Source organism: Patella vulgata, chromosome 5 (genome assembly GCF_932274485.2).
Source record: "Patella vulgata chromosome 5, xgPatVulg1.2, whole genome shotgun sequence".
NCBI classification, from domain to species: Eukaryota; Metazoa; Mollusca; class Gastropoda; family Patellidae; genus Patella; species Patella vulgata.
Window position 1 is genome coordinate 59,957,303 of NC_065883.2, and position 20,493 is coordinate 59,977,795.

A 20,493-nucleotide genomic window follows, 5' to 3' on the forward strand; every position below is an offset into this window, starting at 1 on the left:
ACGGTATCTGGACCATAGCCTGCTTATGACAGACTGAGAAACATTCATCGTCCGCGCCACAACCGCCTGTGTTGTGCCGATCTGTAGCATGCCAAGGGCACGTAACCTTTCATTTTGGGTAAGCCGACGCATATCAAAATTTGTTTTCTGGTCACTAAAACAATTAAACTGATGTTTCCACCCTGGAATTCAATGCCACAATGACTAACATTCAAAGTCAGAGTCGTGCAAATCTTGGGTTGGACCCCCATGATGATCCCAAGCATCACCTGCATTCCATGCGGTAGCTATTGGTGCGTTTGGGCGTCACATGTAACTGGAAATGTTTCTTCTGTTAGGTTCTATAGTGACTTTTTTCGTAGTCATTTGCATATTTTAGTATTATGCCCCCAAAATCAAATATCCCCTACTTTTTTGAATAGTATATAACCGATTGGCCAGTGTAAGCCGGTTTGTCTCTATAGCAGAGTTTACATACCTGCAAATGGATAGAGCTGCAAGCTCCAATCACTGAGGAGTAGTGGTTTGTGATACCTTGTGCTCGTCTCTCGATCAGGATATTCCGTACTTATATATTAGCGGAAAGAGGTTGCGTATAAAGATTGTCTGTGATATCACTTCCGTGGAAGCCGACGTTAAATAAAGCTATTTCACACACGCGTATATAGTCAATGGTTAATTCAATGAAATTTTGATCACTTTCATGCCCAGGAAACAAAAATTACCAGGATTTTGTTTTTCTGTATTTGAAAATGGAATTTATGTTAATTGAAGGAATTTCTGTAAATTACAGGAAAAACAAATACGGATAAAATTTTCCTGGTAATTTTTGTTTCCGGAATTTTTTACGTTTTTTCACTGAGTTATGGTGGATACTGATTGTATAAATATCTTTTGGTCATATCGTTAAACACATGTATGTTATCGCTTTTGGCTATAAGCCTAAGTGATTTACAAATATTATGAATGGTTAAACTGTATTAAAACGTTCATTTAGGGCATCCATCATCGGGTGATTTTATCTTTGTATTCATCAGGTGATTGTACAACTCGTGTTATATCATATGTTATGTCCGCCCCATGCTACTGGTTTTAAATTAATACAATGCATCATTGATCCTAACAACTAAAGCTTCTGAAAATGGAGAATCAAGAGGAAGAATTATCGCCAAGCAGTTCAAAATTGCCATCGAATTTTCCTTACATTCGAGCATGGTTGGTATCAGGAATTTCACTTGTATTATATACTGTAGCTGGAATTACAATATCTCCCGTAATAACTCAATATGTTGAGGCTAAACTAAGAGAAGAAGTGTTTGGTTCATCAAAATATAATGGGACATTAAGAACCTGTGGTAATAGTACACTCACTAAAAATAACCAACTTGAGCAACGGATACAAGAGGAGGTTTCAAGTTTAACGCTTTATTTCGCATTAGTTGGAAACTCCGCAGCCTTCTTCATGAGCATCTTTTTAGGACCACTTTCTGATTCACTTGGAAGAAAAATCATATTTTTGATTCCAATGTTTGGGCTATTGGTGAAATCGCTTATCATTACATTTATTGTTTACTTTAAGCTAAATATATATTACATGTATTTGGCATATGGACTTGATGGTCTTTCTGGTAAAAACTTTGTCATTTTAGTCGCAACTTTCGCTTACAGTGTAGATGTAGCAAAGCCGGGAAGGTCGAGGACCATAGCCATAACTATTATGGAAAGTTGTATGGCTTTAGCTGCAGGTCTAGGACAGCTTGGCACAGGATATTTGATCAGATCTACTGGATTTTTCTATACTTTGGTGATGTTTGATATCATAAGTGCTTTAGAAATAGTGATCATTTTCTTTTTATTGCCCGAGACCGTTACAAATAAGCAATGGAGAGACAAATCCGTTCTAGGAAGCATCAAGAAAGTGTTTGGATTTTACTTTACAGAAGGAACTCTGCATGATAAACTATGTTACTTAATTGCTTTGGGAACCTTCTTTTTTGGTGTCGTTACAACTTTGGGGCGTACTACTCTGGAGACTATTTATCAGCTTGGTGAACCTTTTTGTTGGGATTCAGTAAAAATCGGGTATTATGGTGCATTTAGATTGACGGCACTAGTATTATTCAGCACTGCAGCAGTAAAATTATTACAGCCTTATTTTCGAGATGAAACCATCGCGATAATTAGCACTATTTCGGCAATAGCCGGTCTAGTCTTTGAAGGTGTAATTAATACAAGCTGGTTGATGTATTTAGGTAAAGCTTTATTTACATCATTTTATTCCTTCAGTAATGTTTAAATGTTGAATGCGTACTGCATAATTACGCAGTTCATTGGTTACTTTTTTAGTTTTCAAAACTTCTGCTTCACAACTAAGATAGTTTTATGGTCATGGCAGGTGTCGCACACTAGACTTGGTATATTTCTGGTACATTTGGCATCTCTTAACTAATAAGCTTTTAATATGTTTCCATTTGGGATGTGCACTAATTTATCCCCTGTAAGTCATTTTTTTACTAGCATACTAACAAAACGGGCGTAGCTTTGTTCTTTTGAAGTTTCCTTGAGCATTATTATATGTATGTCAGTACAATTACCCAACCTTGTGTGTGATTACTCCCACAGATGCATCCGGGGTCGTCAATAAACTGCTGGATATGTGTACTGGTATTTCAATCTGACTAAAACACAGATCCTAGTTCGTTTCGTTTTTTATAGTTCAAAATTTCGTTTTACTTGTCTTTACCACACTAGTTGTTCTATAACCCGCGTTATGGATGATCTGAGGGATTAGCCAATGAAACGATCTGTTACGGTGAGTTTTTGGCGTAAGGTGCACGGAACTGTCGGTAACCCACTAGAAACATCAACGCTGATTGGTTAATCAAATGTCTGACGCCATAGGGTCAAAAGCCGCTTGTATGACCTCTGACGCGACCTTCCACTACAACCGGTCAGACCTTCATGTAGTAGAGGCCATCGAAAGTATAAAAAAAAACCGAAACGAAATATAGCTCTGTATTTTAATCAGATTGAGTGGTATTTGTGACATTTACAAAATCATGTATACATACTTTTATGTTTTAGTACCCGTTCTTGGAGCCCTTGGAGGTGCAGCCATACCGATATCTAGAGCAATTATGTCTGAGATGACATTACCATCTCGGCAAGGCAAGTTATTATATTCAATTTATCAACCGGAAGTCATTTTTAAATATTAGCAGTTCGATTTGGAAATAATAACAAAAGGTTAAGCAAATATTTAACACAGGTTAATTTAGTGTAGTACCACGCTAACTCCATTTAAAACCTACCCAAGTGATTGTTCGTGTTAAAACCGTTAAATTCTATTTGCATTTGGTGAAGTATATCTAGACTAAAACATTTCAAAATTAGAGATAATATTCCAGGTCGGATTTAATCGGCTTAAAATCATGTTACTTTTGGAATATTAAAATTCCTTTAAATTTTAGACAGATTTGTGAGTAAAACTTGTGTGAAACCGCGGTGTTGCTGACCTTACAGAGATATTATGTTGTCCCATTTTTCTAGTAATCATATAATAATTATTAGGTTAAGTTCATTATTCCTTTAAGTCAAAGCAAGGGGTATGACATGAAATACAATAAAAAAACGCAATATATACAATCACAATATCAAACAAACATATACAAGACGCATTAAAATAAATTCCATATTTATGTAATGTAGGAATTATAGAAGAGCAAACGTTTTTCTATGATCATTGCTTGTTTGTCAAATATAAGCATTCCCCTAAGTTAATTAATTCATAAGTTTAGATGGTATTTAATAATTGTATATATACATGTTATGGACCAATTTATGTTTCAGGAGCATTATTTGCCAGTATTTCTGTAGTAGAAACTTTATGCACGAGTGCATCTAATACACTGTATAATGCTGTATATAATGCTACAGTGGAATATTATAAAGGAATTGTGTGGTTTAATATGGCTGGATTAGCTTTTATAGATATAATATTTTTCCTGTAAGTATTATAAGCGTTGGTAACTGCTGGAGTATGACAATTACCATCTCTTGATATATAAGTATATATTGTATATTTTACTGATTCTACTGAACAATCCTCCCTACACATAGAGTCGCGAATTTCTTTCGTCTCCCTTATAAATGTGTATAGCAAATGTTGCATAAGGGTTTCAAAGAAAGTAAATACATGTAAAAGTTTCTCACTAATTTATGTTCGTATATGAGAGAGAAAGAGAGAGAAATGGGGTTTAACGTCCACTCGACACAAACTGGGTCATTTCGGGACTAACATAAGGTTTAATTTTATTTCAATAATTCGCTTGCGCGTAGGGGTCTTTAGCAGTGGGAGGAAACCGGAGGACCCGGAGAAAACCCACGAGATTGGGCAGGCGACCCTATTCCTTGTCACGTACAACCGCCAGTTGACTAAATGACAGGCTTTATGATACAGCGCGCACGTGCTAACCATTCGGCCATCCCCCCCCCCCCTGTTCGTATATGAGTTGTGTAACGGCATCACGGTCTTTAAGAACGTTCGCGTGATCAAATTCTGACCTAACTTCACACTGAAATTGTATACACATATGTCTATTTATTGCAGGTTGTTTAAGTGGAAATATAAGAAAATTAATGATTTTGAATTTGAATTGGCGACATAGAATGTTTTTTTTTTGTTTATTTCACCGACATTCATTAATTTCGATTGATGTTCAAATAATTGTACATACAGCAGTCCCTCGCCTACTAATTTTGAACAATAAAAACAACCAACAATTATTTTTATTTTTCATGTCAATTACTTAAAAGTAATTTCACAGCTTATGGACTGTACCATATACTGAAAAACTCCGAAAAAACACCGAAAAAACTATTTTGATACTAACTAATAAACGAAAAACCATAAATACCGAGAAAAAGCAAAAAAATACCGAAGAAACCTTTTTGATACTAATTACCGAAATCACTAAATACTGAAAAATCACAAAATACCCCCACCCCCACCCCCAGAAAAAAAAGAAACCTACACTAATTACCTACAAATTTTTATGTGTGGCCTAGGTTTTTTTTTTCGGTAATTATGTGGCACTACGGGGACAGATGTGACTATCTAACCAGGAACCTTCACGTTGTGCATAACTATTTCAATGATGAATTAACTGACTCAGGAACACTGTGTATGTTGATACTAACTAATAAACTAAAAACATCGAAAACCCCTAAATACCGAGAAAAAGCAGAAAAATACCGAAAACCCAAAATACCCCCCCCCCCCAAAAAAAAGAACTTACACTAATTTCCTACAAATTTGTATGTGTGGCACGGGGACAGATGTGACTATCTAATCAGGAGCCTTCACGTTGTGCATAACTATTTCAATGATAAATTAACTGACTCTGGAACACTGTTTATGTTGTAACTAAGTTTATATATCGAATACAACATCCATAATACAAAGTTTACAATTCAGCAAACTACCGCATCTATGATAGAACTTTAGGAGCTATTATAGTATCTACAGTCTCAGTTTAACAAGCCCAGCACTCTGACCTAACGGCTGAAACACTACATATTGTCTCTATTCCGGCCTCGAACGCCGGGTGATGTCGGTATCTCTAGCCGAGGCGGCTGTGGGTATTATTTAGCCCTGGGAAAGTTAACCTTGCTTTTCCTATATAGAAAGTATAGATGCGTCTGTTATTAGGCCGGGATAATTACCATTTTTGGGTAAGTGTTTCGTATGTGTGTCGTTTTACGTCAACGTTATTCTATTTAATTGTACCAATCTGTGCACCAGATGCCTGGACGATAGTGTCCTACTTTCAGCAATTGCTGGTGGCAAAATACCTACTTGGCCTATTTCTCGCTGTCACCCATTTGTTTAACCACTTCAATATATTAAACAACACACCTTCCAAGAATTAAAGAAACCCTATAATATCACAATTAGTGTTGTTTTTTCGGGATTTAGTGATTTTTCGGTATTTAGGAATTCTCGGATTTTTTCCTTAAGTAATATAAAAATATTTTTCTGTGTTTTTCTCGGGATTTTTCAGGGTTTTTTATCGTACAGAAGTGGGCGTCTGCCGGAGTCCAGTTCCCTGGTGTGGTCCTGGTGGCCTCTAGAGTAACCCCTAAAATGGGTTATACTTATACACTCGGGGTACCGGTCGAAACCAATTTTAAATAAAAGAGTACATCTCGCTGAGCACAAAACTGCACATAACAGACGATTTTGGCTCTGGGATGGCCCAAACTGACACCATAAATATGGAGAGAGAGGGCTTGAAAAAAGGTTTTATTCATACATTCGAGGTAACAGTTGAAACTAATTTTAAATGAAAGAATATATACATGTATCTCACTGAGTACGAAATTGCCTATAAAAAAAGATTAGTTTCAAAATTAGTTTCAACTTGTACATCTAAAGTAAATCCAATTTTTAATTTTTTTCGTTTTGTATTCCGTATTTATATTGTAGCAGTCATCATTTTTACTATGCAAACTTGGATTGAGGATCGCCGTTCACAGGGCCGGCAGAAGCAATTCTTGATTGGGGGACTACCATACTAGGACTTTAGGCGTGGGCCCTGAAGCTCAAGGTGGTCTAGATCACCAGGGACGCTTTCTGGGGGATTTCCGGCTAATAAAATTACTCAGCAATGAATCCCTTGCCATGCAAACACAGTTGAGGGTGGTTTCCTGTGATACTGAACTTGACAAATATATGCGTATACCAAGGTTGTGTAACAAAGTACACGTGTACTCTATAACTTTCATCAAATTGAACGGTCATTTAGGTGCTTAGAACTTTATGACGTCAGCTGATTTTTGATAATATATGATATTGACTTTTCAACTCTGTATAAACTTCTGTTAAGCCGCGACTGGCTATGATCTAATTAAACATGTAATTAATCCCACATGTCATTTACAAACTATATACATATGATCTGTGTACAAGCTCCACATGACCTCAAAGGAACATGCACTGGTAAGCATGCCATGACGAGATAAAAGAGACAATTGCATGTATGACTATGATCAGAGGGTATATAACTGAAGAGAACTAAAGACAACTAAAGACGGAGAGACCGGCGTATGGGCTCTTCCGAGTTCAGCCGCTGCCTTGGCAGAGGGGCAGAATGGTGGATTTAACATAGTTATATGTGTTACTGTCGTAGTCTAGTACCGGTATATTAGTTTAAGTACCTGTATTGCTGTTGTAATTATGTAGATGTGTTATATACCTGATGTAAATAAATCATATATTTACTAAACTGATTTTGATGAAACTGACAACGTTTATATATAACCGAAAGATCTCGGTTTCCTTCGATACTGGCCCCATAGGACCGTCACTTCCTATATATACTGAGCGCCATGGAAAACGCATCACTTAGTTTTTCGTATAACAAAATGATCCTGTAAACATATCTTATTTATTTTGCTTCTTATTGTGAACAATATTCAAATGGGAACACATCAATAACAACACATTTGTACACTTATGGATGTTTAATCTGTAATCAACGGTACAAAGTCAGAGGGGTCAAAACCAAAAGTACGACACAGATGTCAGTAGCGCGTGTGTCCTCCACGGGCTCTTACGCACGCTGTGCAGCGACGTCGCATGGAATTTACCAATGTTTGAAAGAAGGCCTGGGACAAATTGTTCCATTCTTGGACAAGAGCAGCTTCTAAAGCAGCAATGGTGTGCATCTGTGGTCTCCGATACAGACGGCGTCCAATCTCATCCCAGACATGTTCTATCGGTGCCATGTCCGGAGACATGGCTGGCCAGTCCAAGACATTGATGTTGTTAGCAGCCAGGTAGTCCATACTAAAACGGGCGGTATGCGGACGTGCATTATCCTGTTGGAAGTACTGAACTTGTGGGTGCGCTCGAAACATCGGAACAACAATTGGTTGCAAGACATCATCACGGTAGGCTACAGCATTAACGCGCCCCCTGCAAATGTGTAGGGCGGTTCGGTGATGAAATGTGAAGCCTCCCCACACCATTACACTTCTCCCACCCCATCGATTCGTTTCGAAGACGCAGCAGTCTGCGTGATAAAGATGAAAGCGACTCTCATCACTGAAGAGCACACTTTGCCAGTCTACTCTTCTCCATGTCTGGTGTCCTTGAGCCCATAACAAACCCCGCTGACGGTGATGATCCCTGAGGATAGCTCCAACATAAGGTCGTCGTGCACGGAGTCCTACTTCTCTTAGACGACGTCTTACGGTGTTGGCACTTACTGGTCCTTATCTTCCGACGACTGCTGTACCTGTTCGAGTCGCTGGGCGGAATCTGTCACGCAGATGAGTGACCCGATGTAGCGGTCTTGAGCCTGGGTTTTAACGCGTTGTGGACCAGGACGTTGACGGTCACGTGTTGATCCAGTAACTCGAACACGTTCCACCAACCTTACAATAGTGGACTGATGACAATTGAAGTGTCTGGCAATAGCACGTGTAGACATCCCAGCCCTGGACATTCCCATGGCTTTATTCCGTTGATTTTCAGTAAGTCTCGGCATCTCTAGCTCGATTCCTTCAAACGTCCAACAAAAAATTACGACAGATTGACGTTTCACAGTTCATGTACTGCACATTAAGTTGAAAACATGCTTTTAAAGGGCTCACACACAATGCTGCACGTGAATAGTGGGTTTTTCATGTGCATCTCGTGCAATTTTTTTTTGTGCACACGGGCCGATATTTATTGCGTTTGGGAGCTTTGTGTGAAACAATAGTCAATAGTATTGCATAATATTCTACATACAAAACCACCTAGTAATAAAATATTTGGGAAAAAAAGTGATGCGTTTTCCATGGCGCTCAGTATATATTACCCTAATACCCTCGGCCTCTGGCTTTGGGTTACTTCACATAACACCCCTCGACTAGGGTAATATTTATCTCATAGTTATGGTGGATAACGATTGTATAAATATTTTTTGGTCATATCGTTAAACACATGCATGTTATCGCTTTTGGCTATAAGCCTAAGTGATTTACAAATATTATGAATGGTTAAAGGACAATATTGGTGCCAGTCATTATCACATATGTGATAGAGGGTTAAACACATTCCAAATATAATTTTAACACATAGATCATTGCTACGATCGCTGAGTAATACAGGTTTCCTGAATCGGAAGTGACGAACGCCAAAGGAAAGCACGAATGATCCCTCTATATAACTGACTGATGTGACGAGTGATAACAGATACACGGCCGAATTTCTGCTAATAATTCTTTCGAAGACCAAAAGTTGTTATATGGGACTGTAAGAGGATACCTGACAATTCAATAAAGTAATTGAATATCATTAGATAAGAGAACACGAGAAAAATAGAAATAGTCCGTACATTCCCTTGTTTATATTCATTCTATAATTTATAAAAACATGGTAATGCACGTCCTTTTTCTGTTTTTCTTTCGTGTTCTCTTATCTAGTGGCAGTCAATTCTAATTATGAATTGTCAGATATCCTCTCACAGTCTCACACAACAACTTTTGGTCTTGGGAGGAATTATTAGTGAGCAGAAATTCGGCCGTGTATTTGTTATCATTCGTCACATCAGTCAGTTATATAGAGATATCACTCGTGTTTTCCTTTGGCGTTCGTCACTTCCGATTCAGGAACCTGTATTACTCATCTATCGTAGCAATGATCTCTGTGTTAAAATTATATTTGGAATGTGTTTAACCAGCTCTATCGCATATGTGATAATGATTGGCACCAATATTGTCCTTTAAACTGTATTAAAACGTTCATTTAGGGCATCCATCATCGAGTGATTTTATCTTTGTATTCATCAGGTGATTGTACAACTCGTGTTATATCATATGTTATGTCCGCCCCATGCTACTGGTTTTAAATTAATACAATGCATCATTGATCCTAACAACTAAAGCCTCTGAAAATGGAGAATCAAGAGGAAGAATTATCGCCAAGCAGATCAAAATTGCCATCGAATTTTCCTTACATTCGAGCATGGTTGGTATCAGGAATTTCGCTTGTATTATATACTGTAGCTGGAATTACAATATCTCCCGTAATAACTCAATATGTTGAGGCTAAACTAAGAGAAGAAGTGTTTGGTTTTCAAAATATAATGGGACATTAAGAACCTGTGGCAATAGTACACTCGCTAAAAATGACCAACTTGAGCAACGGATACAAGAGGAGGTTTCACGTTTAACGCTTTATTTCGCATTAGTTGGAAACTCCGCAGCCTTCTTCATGAGCATCTTTTTAGGACCACTTTCTGATTCAGTTGGAAGAAAAATCATATTTTTGATTCCAATGTTTGGGCTATTGGTGAAATCGCTTATCATTACATTTATTGTTCACTTTAAACTAAATATATATTACATGTATTTGGCATATGCACTTGATGGTCTTTCTGGTAAAGACTCTGTCATTTTAGTCGCAACTTTCGCTTACAGTGTAGATGTAGCAAAGCCGGGAAGGTCGAGGACCATAGCCATAACTATTATGGAAAGTTGTATGGCTTTAGCTGCAGGTCTAGGACAGCTTGGCACAGGATATTTGATCAGATCTACTGGATTCTTCTATGCTTTGGTGATGTTTGATATCATAAGTGTTTTAGAAATAGTGATCATTTTCTTTTTATTGCCCGAGACCGTTACAAATAAGCAATGGAGAGACAAATCCGTTCTAGGAAGCATCAAGAATGTGTTTGGATTTTACTTTACAGAAGGATCTCTGCATGATAAACTATGTTACTTAATTGCGTTGGGAACCTTCTTTTTTGGTGTCGTTACAACTTTGGGGCGTACTACTCTGGAGACTATTTATCAGCTTGGTGAACCTTTTTGTTGGGATTCAGTAAAAATCGGGTATTATGGTGCATTTAGATTGACGGCACTAGTATTATTCAGCACTGCAGCAGTAAAATTATTACAGCCTTATTTTCGAGATAAAACCATCGCGATAATTAGCACTATTTCGGCAATAGCCGGTCTAGTCTTTGAAGGTGTAATTAATACAAGCTGGTTGATGTATTTAGGTAAAGCTTTGTTTACATCATTTTATTCCTTCTGTAATGTTTAAATGTCGAATGCGTACTGCATAATTACGCAGTTCATTGGTTACTTTTTTAGTTTTCAAAACTTCTGCTGCTTCACAACTAAGATAGTTTTATAGTCATGGCAGGTGTCGCACACTAGACTTGGTATATTTCTGGTACATCTGGCATCTCTTAACTAATAAGCTTTTGATATGTTTCCATTTGGGATGTGCACTAATTTATCCCCTGTAAGTCATTTTTTTACTGGCATACTAACAAAACGGGCGTAGCTTTGTTCTTTTGAAGTTTCCTTGAGCATTATTATTTATATGTCAGTACAATTACCCAACCTTGTCTGTGATTACTCCCACAGATGCATCCGGGGTCGTCAATAAACTGCTGGATATGTGTACTGGTATTTCAATCTGACTAAAACACAGATCCTAGTTCGTTTCGTTTTTTATAGTTCAAAATTTCGTTTTACTTGTCTTTACCACACTAGTTGTTCTATAACCCGCGTTATGGATGATCTGAGGGATTAGCCAATGAAACGATCTGTTACGGTGAGTTTTTGGCGTAAGGTGCACGGAACTGTCGGTAACCCACTAGAAACATCAACACTGATTGGTTAATCAAATGTCTGACGCCATAGGGTCAAAAGCCGCTCGTATGACCCCTGACGCGACCTTCCACTACAACCGGTCAGATCTTCATTTAGTAGAGGCCATCGAAAGTATAAAAAAAAACCGAAACGAAATATAGCTCTGTATTTTAATCAGATTGAGTGGTATTTGTGACATTTACAAAATCATGCATACATACTTTTATGTTTTAGTACCCGTTCTTGGAGCCCTTGGAGGTGCAGCCATACCGATATCTAGAGCAATTATGTCTGAGATGACATTACCATCTCGGCAAGGCAAGTTATTATATTTAATTTATCAACCGGGAGTCATTTTAACATATTAGCAGTTCGATTTGGGAATTAATAACAAAAGGTTAAGCAAATATTTAACACAGGTTAATTTGGTGTAGTACCACGCTAACTCCATTTAAAACCTACCCGAGTGATTGTTCGTGTTAAAACCGTTAATCACCATTTGCATTTGCTGGATTATATCTAGACTAAAACATTTCAAAATTAGTATATATCCCAGGTCGGAGTCAATCGGCTGAAAATTATGTTACTTTTGGAATATTAAAATTCCTTTAAATTTTAGACAGATTCGTGAGTAAAACTTGTGTGAAAGCGGTGTTGCTGACCTTACAGAGACATATAGAGAATCTCCTACGAGTCTTTTTCGATATCAAAAAATATCAACACAAACAACGAGTGTTGATATTTTTTGAAATCAAAACAGACGAGTATTTATCACCCAATCCTTTCTTACGTGCACAAATAAATAAATATAATTCTTTGCTATAGACTTCACTTTTACTGAACCTGATTACATTACGGCGTAGTGATACGTCATTTTTTCACAGCAATTCAACCATTAATTCGTTTTTAATAAAAAAAATTAGTTACTTTTAATAAAAAATGAACTGTTCTTTGAAAATACAATAAGTAGTTCCTTTTTAACTGACCAATCAAATTCATGTAAAGTGATATCTCCTAAGGAGATATCGCAGTAGATTATGAAATTTATCACACAAGCGATATGTACTGTAGAATGTATTATTGGGTGATAAAATTATGTTGTCCCATTTTTCTAGCAATGATATAATAATTAATAGGTTAAGTTCATTATTCCTTTAAGTCAAAGCATCGGGTATGACATGAAATACAAAAAAAAACCGCAATATATACAATCACAATATCAAACAAACATATACAACACGCATTAAAATAAATTCCATAATGTAGGAATTATAGAAGAGCAAACGTTTTTCTATCACCATTGCCTGTTTGTCAAATATAAGCATTTCTCTAAGTTAATTAATTCATAAGTTTAGTTGGTATTTGATAATTGTATATATACATGTTATTTACCAATTTATGTTTCAGGGGCATTATTTGCCAGTATTTCTGTGGTAGAAACTTTATGTACAAGTGCATCTAATACACTGTATAATGCTGTATATAATGCTACAGTGGAATATTATAAAGGAATTGTGTGGTTTAATATGGCTGGATTAGCTTTTATAGATATAATATTTTTCCTGTAAGTATTATAAGCGTTGCTAACTACAGTAGTATGACAATTACCATCTCTTGGTATATATTGTATATTTTACTGATTCTACTGAACAATTCTCCCTACACATAGAGTCGCGAATTTCTTTCGTCTTCATTATAAATGTGTATAGGCTATGTATAGCAAATGATGCACAAGAGTTTCAAAGAAAGTAAATACATGTAAAAGTTTCTCCCTAATTTATGTTCGTATATGAGTTGTGCAGCGGTATCAAGGTCTTTAAGAACGTTCGCGTGATCGAATTCTGACCTAACTTCACACGGAAATTGTATAAACATAATATGTCTATTTATTCATGCTCGAATCTATTTTTGCAGGTTGTTTAAATGGAAATATAAGAAAATTAATGATTTTGAATTGGAATTGGCGACATAGACTGTTTTTTTTTTATTTCACCGACATTCATTAATTGCAATTGATGTTCAAATAATTGTACATACAGCAGTCCCTCGCCTACTAATTTTGAACAATAAAAACAACCAACAATTATTTTTATTTTTCATGTCAATTACTTAAGAGTAATTTCACAGCTTGTGGAATGTGGACTGTACTATATACCGAAAAACTCCGAAAAAACACCGAAAAAACTTTTTTGATACTAACTAATGAACGAAAAACACCGAAAAACCCTAAATACCGAGAAAAAGCAAAAAAATACCGAAGAAACCTTTTTGATACTAATTACCGAAAACCCTAAATACCGAAAAATCACAAAATACCCACCCCCACCCCCAGAAAAAAAAGAAACCTACACTAATTACCTACAAATTTTTATGTGTGGCCTAGGGTTTTTTCGGTAATTATGTGGCACTACGGGGACAGATGTGACTATCTAACCAGGAGCTTTCACGTTGTGCATAACTATTTCAATGATGAATTAACTGACTCAGGAACACTGTTTATGTTGATACTAACTAATAAACTAAAAACACCGAAAAACCCTAAATACCGAGAAAAAGCAGAAAAATACGGAAGAAACCTTTTTGATACTAATTACCGAAAACCCTAAATACTGAAAAATCACAAAATACCCATCCCCCCCCCCCCCAAAAAAAAGAAACTTACACTAATTACCTACAAATTTTTATGTGTGGCCTAGGTTTTTTTCGGTAATTATGTGACACTACGGGGACAGATGTGACTATCTAACCAGGAGCCTTCACGTTGTGCATAACTATTTCAATGATGAATTAACTGACTCTGGGATACTGTTTATGTTGTAACTAAGTTTATATATCGAATACAACATCCATAATACAAAGCTTACGATTCGGCAAACTACCGCATCTATGATAGAACTTTAGGAGCTATCATAATATCTACAGTCTGAGTTTAACAAGCCCTGCACTCTGACCTAACGGCTGAAACACTACATATTGTCTCTATTCCGGCCTCGAACCAGAGGCTGAGAGTACTTCCTAGGAACGCCGGGTGATGTCGGTATCTCTAGCCCCTAAGTCGAGGAGGCTGTGGGTATGATGTAGCCCTGGGAAAGTTAACCTCGCTCTTCCTATAGGCCGGGGTAATTACCAGTTTTGGGTAAGTGTTTCGAATGTGTGCCGTTTTACGTCAACGTTATTCTATTTAATTGTACCAATCTATGCACCAGATGCCTGGACGATAGTGTCCTACTTTCAGCAATTGATGGTGGCAAAATACCTACTTAGCCTATTTCTCGCTGTCACCTATTTGTTTAACCACTTCAATATATTAAACAACGCACCTTTCCTAGAACTAAATAAAAAAAAAATATACAATATCACAATTAGTGTTGTTTTTTCGGGATTTAATGATTTTTCGGTATTTAGAGATTCTCGGATTTTTTCCTTAATTAATAACAAAATATTTTTCTGTGTTTTTCTCGGGATTTTTCAGGGTTTTTTACGTACGAAATGGGCGTCTATCGGAGTCCAGTTCCCTGGTGTGGTCCTGGTGGCCTCTAGAATAACCCCCAAAATGGGATATACTTATACACTCGAGGTACCGGTTGAAACCAATTTTAAATGAAAGAGTACATCTCGCTGAGCACAAAACTGCACATAAAAGACGATTTTGGCCCTGGTATGGCCCAAACTGAAACCCTAAATATGGAGAGAGAGGGCTTGAAAAAAGGTTTCATTCATACATTCGAGGTAACAGTTGAAACTAATTTTAAATGAAAGAATATATCTCACTGAGTATGAAATTGCCTATAACAGAAGATTAGTTTCAACTTGTACATCGAATGTATGAATATAACTTTTATAAGCCCCGGGGGTCATATTTAGAGCCAGTTTGTGTCGTTCAAGGGCCTTAATCGTCTGTTATGGGCAATTTCGTACTCATTGAGATGTACTCTTTCATCCCAGGCTAGTATGTAGATGCCTATATGGTCAGATCTTGGTACCTCGTTCGTCTAGGTTCGACCATCTAGGTTACAGGTCTATATTACAATGTCATATTTTTTTGTGCTCGTCATAAGCCTGTCCCTCTATTTAGCACGAATCCATTATAAAGTCAAAACAAATTCTAAGAAATATATTAATCCAATAATATTGAAATAAACTAACCGCAGAAACCAATTTACGCAGTTCACCTGGGGGGCAGAAAATGTGAATGAAATGAAATGAAGTTTAGAGATGCATTATACAAGAGCTAAATATGCCTATTATCGGCCTTTCCTTAGACCATAATGTTATATAAATCATTAATTAGACATTTATTAACTTGCCAAGACCATAATCAACTCTCGATGCCATCGAACGCTCGAGGTTTTCAACGGATTTAAACATGGTTTCATTAAAAAGTTAATAATCATAACAACGGTAGCAATGACCATCGAGACCCCGCTATTCTCCAAACAGCCCTAAAGTCGCTCAGAATGAAGTAATTTGACTGAAATTTTCAAACTATTCCATTTTTATTTTCTAGATTTTAGCGAGGACTGTCAGCTCCTTTTTAAATCTTACCTAATGCATCTTTAACACCTTATTGTTATCATCCGACTAGGCTAATGAAGACGGACGTACGCCATACAATGTGCTATGAGAGACATTTTGCTCGGACAGTGGTCCTACGGCTTACTCTTATATCGAACTCCAACTAACAAGGGTTCTTTTCTGTGCACTCCAATGTGTACACGTGATCTCGGTTTTTCGTCCTATCCAAAGGACTATACGTTGTCACCTGACGCCCCACCGCATCCTGCACCATTGACAAGTGTGAACTACTCCAAATAATTAGTCAGAAATTGTATGACGCATTCAAATTCATTGGGTATGTGTGGTAAAAGATAAATAACTCCACTCCGAAGACGATAGAGATGGAATGGTTGGGTTCGGCTCTTGTCGAACAGCATGACATATTTCATTGTTTTCTTTATTGTTGTGAAGTGACTATGGTTTAAAGTATGGAAATTGCCTCATCACCTCTGTTGTATTGTATAATGAAAGTATGTATAGTGAAACGCATGTAGATTAGAACTACACTGTCTAACAGGGTGTTATCTTTTATTTACAAAATGTGAAGTCCAAGTAATGGGTAACATACACCCCCCACCCCCACCCACCAACCCGGAACGGAATAATATTAGCAGTTGACACAGGTGTCATTGTGACAAGAAGTGTCACATACTTTATTTCATTGCTGTTACAAAATGGATTCGAAGAAATTTGTACCCAAGTTGGGTCAACTGCAGGACCAGTTTATCACGTCTTTTCTGCAATGAGGACTCGTGCGCCTCGACGTCTAAACTATTCACTAGAGATGTACGAAATTCTCCTAAACTAATTATAAGTCCTTGGTTGAGATATAATTCGAGGGTCGATCTAAAAATTATATAAAAATTTGTGCTGAATGTTTATGACCAAAACATTTTACAGCGTACGAAGATTATGGATCAAAAGTATTCAGGACAATGTGATAACCTAATGGAATAATTGTTCTGATCAATTCTGAGGTTGGTGTACATTGAAACTCCCCATATCCGTTATACATATGGTATGGGTTATTATATACGACTTCTAGTGTTTCAAGTCAATCAACTACGATGCCAGGTTACGAAAGGGGACGATCTAGGCATTCAGTAAAAGGTGAGAATAAGTGCTGGGTCATCTCGAGTGTTATGACTAAGCTGATTGATAATCTACAAAATTTATTAAACAAATAACATTTGTGAATTCATGTAAAGGCACACTTCTGTTGAAGCATTTTTTAAATATTATTTCGAAGTATGAAATGAAATTATGAAGATCAATTCGTTAATAATCACATTCCGAAAAACAGAATTTTCATTGATTTGAAGTCAAGCATAGATTCAGTAATGATGCAAACTTGATTTGTAACTTTGCTCTATACAACACTTCCAATCAAATACCTTAAAGAGTAACCTGAAATGGTTCTGTAAAACAGTAAAATAATTAACAGAATCCAACGAAGCACAAACTTTATTTGTAAATTTTAATCAAATCTAATCAATAAAATAAAATTTTAAAAAAAACCCAGAAAGACAGACAAAGGCAAAACCTAGCTACAAACCCCATTCATTTACCGAATATTTACGTTGACACTGTCTATCTGACTGTTATCTTGTTCGCACTGGTTGACAAAATATCTGTGTATATACTAATTCATATATATGTCATCATCGAAAAGATAGAACTGACACACTATCGGAATATAAAAAGGGCACCTTAATATTTTGAGTCCAAAATCTAGAAAGATGGGAAGCCCAGCAGAAGCAGCAGCGTCTGAAGGATCTAAATTACCATCTAAATTTCCTTACATTCGAGCTTGGGTGGTCACTGCTTTGTCCGTTATTCTATATATGGTAGCAGCAATACCCACAGCTCCAGTCATATCCCAGTATGTAGTATCAAGATTGAGAGAAAATGTTTTCAATTCTTCAGATGTCAACACAACGCGTCACCTGTGTGGTGAACATGAAAATCTAACAACGGGCGATCGTCTGGACCAAGAAATACAAAAGCATGCGACAAGTTTGAATCTGTATTATTCGCTTGTTGGAAGTTTGTCTGCTATCGTCATCAACATCTTCATTGGACCGCTGTCTGATTCTATTGGTAGAAGATTTATGTTTATGCTGCCCTTGCTTGGAATCCTTACCAAAAATGTGATCATTACTTTTATTGTATATTTCAAGCTAGATACAAATTACTTTTACTTAGCAAATCTGATAGATGGGCTAAGTGGGTCATACTTCGCAATGTTGGTTGCCATTTTTGCGTACACTGCTGATATAACAGTTCCTGGAAAGTCCAGGACTATTGCCATGGCTGTCATGGAAGGGTGTTTACCCGTAGCAGCATCCATAGGACTACTCAGCACAGGATTTTTAATCAAATCTACGGGATTCTTTTATCCCATGGTTTTGTTTGTTACTCTAGGTGCTTTAGATTTAGTTGTTGTTTTCTTTTTACTTCCGGAAACACGTGTAACAAAAACATTGGATAGTTCTCCTCTAAAAAGCTTAAAGACGGTACAAAAAAGAATTTTCTACGCCATAGCAATGGGAATATTATTTTTCTCTGTTGTTACGGCGTTGGGTCGTTCGGCTCTAGAAACTATTTATCAACTTGGAAGCCCATTTTGTTGGGACTCCATCAAAATTGGATATTTCGGAGCACTGCCAACTACGTCAATGGTGATATTCAGTGTCACAGTAATAAAAATCTTACATCGGTGCCTACAAGAGGAGGTGATCGGTATAATCAGTTGTTTGTCAGCCATGGCGGGGTTTTTGTTAGAAGGCATGGCTGACACAAGCTTATTGATGTATTTAGGTAACAAAATATATATTTATAAAAAATTATAATTACTTATACAGGGGCGGATCCAGGAATTTTTGCAGGAGGGGGTTTGCCAGGTTCCTGAGACAATGGTCCCCCCCCCCTCCCGCATGGTCTCTTTCGTCATTTTGGCGTATATACATACATATTGAGCTTTTTAAACAGAAATGAAATGAAATGAAATGGGGTTTAACGTCCTACTGTTCTGCTCCTATACTGGGCTAATGAAGACGGGCATACGCCATACAGAGTGCTATGAGGGAAATTTTGCCCGGGCAGCTGCACTATCGCCTACTCTTATATCGAATTCCAACTGCCAAGGGATCTTTTACGTGCATTCTAATGTATACACGGGACCTCGGTTTTTCGTCTCATCCGAAGGACTAGACAGCTGTCCTTGTCAGGCCCTCCGTTCTGCACCACTGACAAGGGGAAACCACGTCGGCTTTTTAAACAGAGAAATTCAACACCTCGTTTGAAGTCAATTTTTATTATGAATTAATACAATGACATTGTGACACAATTACATGGATGCAAGGCATTAATTGTGATATCGCATAATGTCTATATCATTATCTCGTGCTTTGAGTGCCCATCCTGTCCCACATCTGACGATAAAGGAAGCACACGGCCGAGAAACTTTTCTAATAAAAAGTGTTGATTTACAAAAAAAAAATATGTAGCTGGATCCGCCCCTGTTATATATTTATAAAAACGTATGGCACAGATGTGTCACCTAACACTTTTAAGTAGACCTTTGTTATGTTTCGTATTTGCATTATTAATGAAAGTTAAAAGTATCTTCTGAAAGAATATACTATTATTTCATAACAGAAGACAAAGAATGCTTTATCAATTTCCAAACCTTCATAATGATATGGATAGGATGTAACATATCCAAATTGCAGTATGATATAATCACTTCATAAACGACTAAACAGTGTTAACCAAAAACCACATGCCCATCTTGCCTTTTGTCGTCATATGTAATGGTCGACACGTGTGTATAATTACCTTCTTTAAATTGTTTAAGCGGCATTTACTAACTAAAGGAGAATAGCACATGACACAATCATAATGGAATATAAGTTAATTAGACATTAATTTCTAGCGACGTTTCAACGGGGGTTTTCTTGTCTTTGCTTGAAACGTCGCTAGAAATCAACTTCTAAGTAACTTGTTTTCTTTATTATTGTGTCATGTTCTATTCAATTAATTTAACTAGCAATTATTAGCAAATATGAATATGTGTGATGATTTTCAGATGAAAAAGAGTAGGTCAATATTCCAATATTCAAGTTAAAAAAAAGACACTATACTGTTTTATTCATGCTGCATGCTCGAAATATTATCCGGATATTTGATTTACCTGATCAGCTATATAACTTGGTTGAACTTTGATTTGCGATGTGACTCGGTCGAGTTCCTGGGTCCAACTGAAACCAATGCGTTCGT

The 20,493-nt window shown here is 36.9% G+C and overlaps 2 protein-coding genes across 2 annotated transcripts; both read left to right on the forward strand.

Annotated features, from left to right (window-relative positions):
• Nucleotides 1-1,084: 1,084 nt before the first annotated feature.
• Nucleotides 1,085-3,218, forward strand: LOC126822016 (solute carrier family 46 member 3). The gene is made up of 2 exons (XM_050550733.2): nucleotides 1,085-2,252; nucleotides 3,085-3,218. Exons 1-2 carry the CDS (start codon nucleotides 1,142-1,144, stop codon nucleotides 3,216-3,218), a joined length of 1,245 nt encoding a protein of 414 aa, XP_050406690.2. The 5' UTR covers nucleotides 1,085-1,141.
• Nucleotides 3,219-10,103: 6,885 nt separating this feature from the next.
• Nucleotides 10,104-20,088, forward strand: LOC126821391 (solute carrier family 46 member 3). The gene is made up of 5 exons (XM_056101022.1): nucleotides 10,104-10,398; nucleotides 10,570-10,925; nucleotides 13,063-13,169; nucleotides 18,393-19,032; nucleotides 20,072-20,088. Exons 1-5 carry the CDS (start codon nucleotides 10,265-10,267, stop codon nucleotides 20,086-20,088), a joined length of 1,254 nt encoding a protein of 417 aa, XP_055956997.1. The 5' UTR covers nucleotides 10,104-10,264.
• Nucleotides 20,089-20,493: the final 405 nt, after the last annotated feature.